This window comes from Ailuropoda melanoleuca, chromosome 13 (genome assembly GCF_002007445.2).
Source record: "Ailuropoda melanoleuca isolate Jingjing chromosome 13, ASM200744v2, whole genome shotgun sequence".
Classification (NCBI taxonomy): Eukaryota; Metazoa; Chordata; class Mammalia; order Carnivora; family Ursidae; genus Ailuropoda; species Ailuropoda melanoleuca.
Window position 1 is genome coordinate 63,980,249 of NC_048230.1, and position 3,356 is coordinate 63,983,604.

A 3,356-nucleotide genomic window follows, 5' to 3' on the forward strand; every position below is an offset into this window, starting at 1 on the left:
TCGGCGCGCCCCGGCCGGCCGCAAAGTTTCCCGGGCGGCAGCGGCGGCTGCGCCTCGCCAGCGATGGCCGCGGAGCTGAGCATGGGGCCTGAGCTGCCCACCAGCCCGCTGGCCATGGAATACGTCAACGACTTCGACCTGCTCAAGTTCGACGTGAAGAAGGAGCCGCTGGGGCGCGCGGAGCGCCCGGGCCGGCCCTGCACGCGCCTGCAGCCAGCCGGCTCGGTGTCGTCCACACCACTCAGCACGCCGTGTAGCTCGGTGCCCTCGTCGCCCAGCTTCAGCCCAACCGAACAGAAGACTCACCTCGAGGACCTGTACTGGATGGCGAGCAACTACCAGCAGATGAACCCCGAGGCGCTCAACCTGACGCCTGAGGACGCGGTGGAGGCACTCATCGGCTCGCACCCAGTGCCACAGCCGTTGCAGAGCTTCGACGGCTTCCGCGGCGCGCACCACCATCACCACCACCACCACCCACACCCGCACCACGCGTACCCGGGCGCCGGCGTGCCCCACGACGAGCTGGGCCCGCACGCGCACCCGCACCACCACCACCACCACCAAGCGTCGCCGCCGCCGTCCAGCGCAGCCAGCCCAGCGCAGCAGCTGCCCACCAGCCACCCTGGGCCTGGGCCGCACGCGGCCAACGCCGCGACGGCGGCCGGCGGCAGTGGCAGCGTGGAGGACCGCTTCTCCGACGACCAGCTCGTGTCCATGTCGGTGCGCGAGCTGAACCGCCACCTGCGGGGCTTCACCAAGGACGAGGTGATCCGCCTGAAGCAGAAGCGGCGGACCCTGAAGAACCGGGGCTACGCCCAGTCGTGCAGGTATAAACGCGTCCAGCAGAAACACCACCTGGAGAACGAGAAGACGCAGCTCATTCAGCAGGTGGAGCAGCTTAAGCAGGAGGTGTCCCGGCTGGCCCGCGAAAGAGACGCCTACAAGGTCAAGTGCGAGAAACTCGCCAACTCCGGCTTCAGGGAGGCGGGCTCCACCAGCGACAGCCCCTCCTCTCCCGAGTTCTTTCTGTGAGTCGTGGCCGGTCCCGGCCCCCGCCCTTGCCCCGGCCCGGACTCCCCGTCCCGTGTCCCCAGCCCCGGACTCCCCCGGGTCCTGTCCCTGCCACGGCCCCAGCCTTGACCTGTTTGACTCGAGGAGAGGGAGGAAGGGCGCGCGGGACGCGGGCGACGGGAGGGCGCGCGGGCAGGCAGGGGACCTTGGCCGAGGCGAGAGCGGCGCGCGCCAGCGCCGCCTCCTAGACTCGAGCAGAGCCAGAGACAGACGAGGGGGTGGGAAGTCCCGGAGCAACTTTTCTCCAGGCTGGAGGGCGGCAAGGCAGAGTCCCGAGGAGTCGCCGAGGCCGTCTGGAGACTTCGGGCTTTCTGAACTTTGCGCATTATGCGGGGGCCGCTGCGTCGCGGCCCGGAGCGCAGTCCAACCCAGGAAGAGAGCAGCGAGGAGAGGAGAGGAGAGGAGAGGGACCCTGGCGTCCCGGCAGGCGCGAGGCGAGGCTGAGCGAAGGAAGGAAGGAAGGACAGACGGACCTGTCCATCCAGGGTCCGGAGAACACTGGCTCTCAGCCCAGAGACGCGGGCCTCAGTTAGGACGTTCTGCGCGCAATTCTCATCAGTTTTATTGCCTGCTCGATTATATAGAAAAAATACGAAAATCTGCATTAAAAATATTAATCCTGCATGCTGGACATGTATGGTAATAATTTCTATTTTGTACCATTTTCTTGTTTAACTTTAGCATGTTGTTGATCATGGATCATAACCCCCTTGTTTCTTTGAGTGAGAAGGGATGGCAGTGCAGAAACTCCGGCGGCTGCTTGCCGGGTTTCAGTCCCGGCTGTCGGCTTGTAAATACCCGCCTTGCCAAACCGCTTAGAGAACGTGGCAGCAAGCTGAGTGTCTTCGTTTGGGTTCATTATTATGGCAGTATTTTTTTGTAAGTAAAAAAAAAAAGTTCTGGGCATTTTGCATCAGAAAACAACTTTGTCTTGGGGCACCCTTGAAAGTTGCATGTTTTCTCCCCTTTCCTGTCTCCATTCGGTCCTCTTGTCCCTTCTGCTTCAGTTTTCAATTTTATTGGTGTTGAGAGAAAGAGGACTGGGGTCCCAGCTCCTGAGTACCAGGGCAGGGCAGCGGTCCAGTTCCGCACCCCCAGAGCGGAGAGGAATGTCTTCGCTCCCACCTTGTCTTTTCGCTAAATTGACACCCCTCACACGAAAGGAAAGGAAAACATCTTATTTGCTTTTAATGCCATCCGAATCACCCCAGGGTCCCTTCAAAAGCCTCCAGGCCCCTGCTAATTGCTGTGGCTGCCGTGCTTTTAGGGTGAGCGGGCTTGGCCAGCCCTGACACTGCCCAGTGGTGACCTAAACTTGTGTTGAACCAACCGCCACACTCAGAAAGTACCGGAAACCCAAACATTGGCAAGTAATTTTGCAACTTTCAAGTGCGTCCTTTAGACCAACACGTTATGTGTGTTTTTTTCCTGCTTTTCAGATAGCAGGTGAGTTATTAGTGGTGTCCCCCCCCCTTCAGTTGTATAGTAGTTATAGGGAAAATCTGGGTGTTTTTCTTTATTACTTTTTTTTCCCTGCAGGTCAGTAAAAGGATTTAAGTTGCACTGACAAAAATACCAAAATGAAAGCGTATTTTTTAGTTCCCATTTGAAATTGCTGGCGCTGCTGGCCGGATGCATTTTTGAGTTTGTATTAGTTGATAAATTAACAGTAATAACAAGATTGTATGAACCGCATGGTGCTTGCAGTTTTAAATATTGTGGATATTTGTCCTGCATCAGAAACGAGCTTTGGTTTTTACGGATTCAACTGTGTTGAAATCAAATTTGCTGCAACAGAAATTTGTTTTTATTTCATGTAAAATAAGGGATCAATTTCAAACCCTGCTTATGATATGAAAATATTAAAACCTAGTCTATTGTAGTTTTATTCAGACTGGTTTCTGTGTTTTGGTTATTAAAATGGTTTCCTATTTTGCTTATTAAAACCATGGAAATGGTGTTTATTTAGAGGATTCCGCGTTCGCCTGACTTTGACTTTCTTCTTCTGCCTTTTTAAGAGTCACATCAATGTGGGGACACTCTCACCCTCCCTGGCCAGTGGAGAAACACACCATGTCTGGGCAAATCTCTCCCTTGCTTGTGCTTGTGTATGTACGTGAGCCTTAAATGTGTTTCTTTTTTTTTTTTTTAAAGATTTTATTTATTTATTTGACAGAGATAGAGACAGCCAGTGAGAAGAGGGNTTGTATGTACGTGAGCCTTAAATGTGTTTCTTTTTTTTTTTTTTAAAGATTTTATTTATTCATTTGACAGAGATAGAG

The 3,356-nt window shown here is 54.5% G+C and overlaps 1 protein-coding gene across 1 annotated transcript; it reads left to right on the forward strand.

Moving 5' to 3' along the window:
* Positions 1-6: 6 nt before the first annotated feature.
* On the forward strand, positions 7-3,020 carry MAFB (MAF bZIP transcription factor B). The gene has a single exon (XM_019798909.2). The coding sequence runs from the start codon at positions 64-66 to the stop codon at positions 1,033-1,035; it is 972 nt and encodes a 323-aa protein (XP_019654468.2). The 5' UTR covers positions 7-63; the 3' UTR covers positions 1,036-3,020.
* The last annotated feature ends 336 nt before the right edge of the window (positions 3,021-3,356 follow it).

Bases quoted from the DNA above. Each gene is read 5' to 3' on its own strand.
- MAFB (XM_019798909.2), top strand. From the start codon at position 64: ATGGCCGCGGAGCTGAGCATGGGGCCTGAGCTGCCCACCAGCCCGCTG.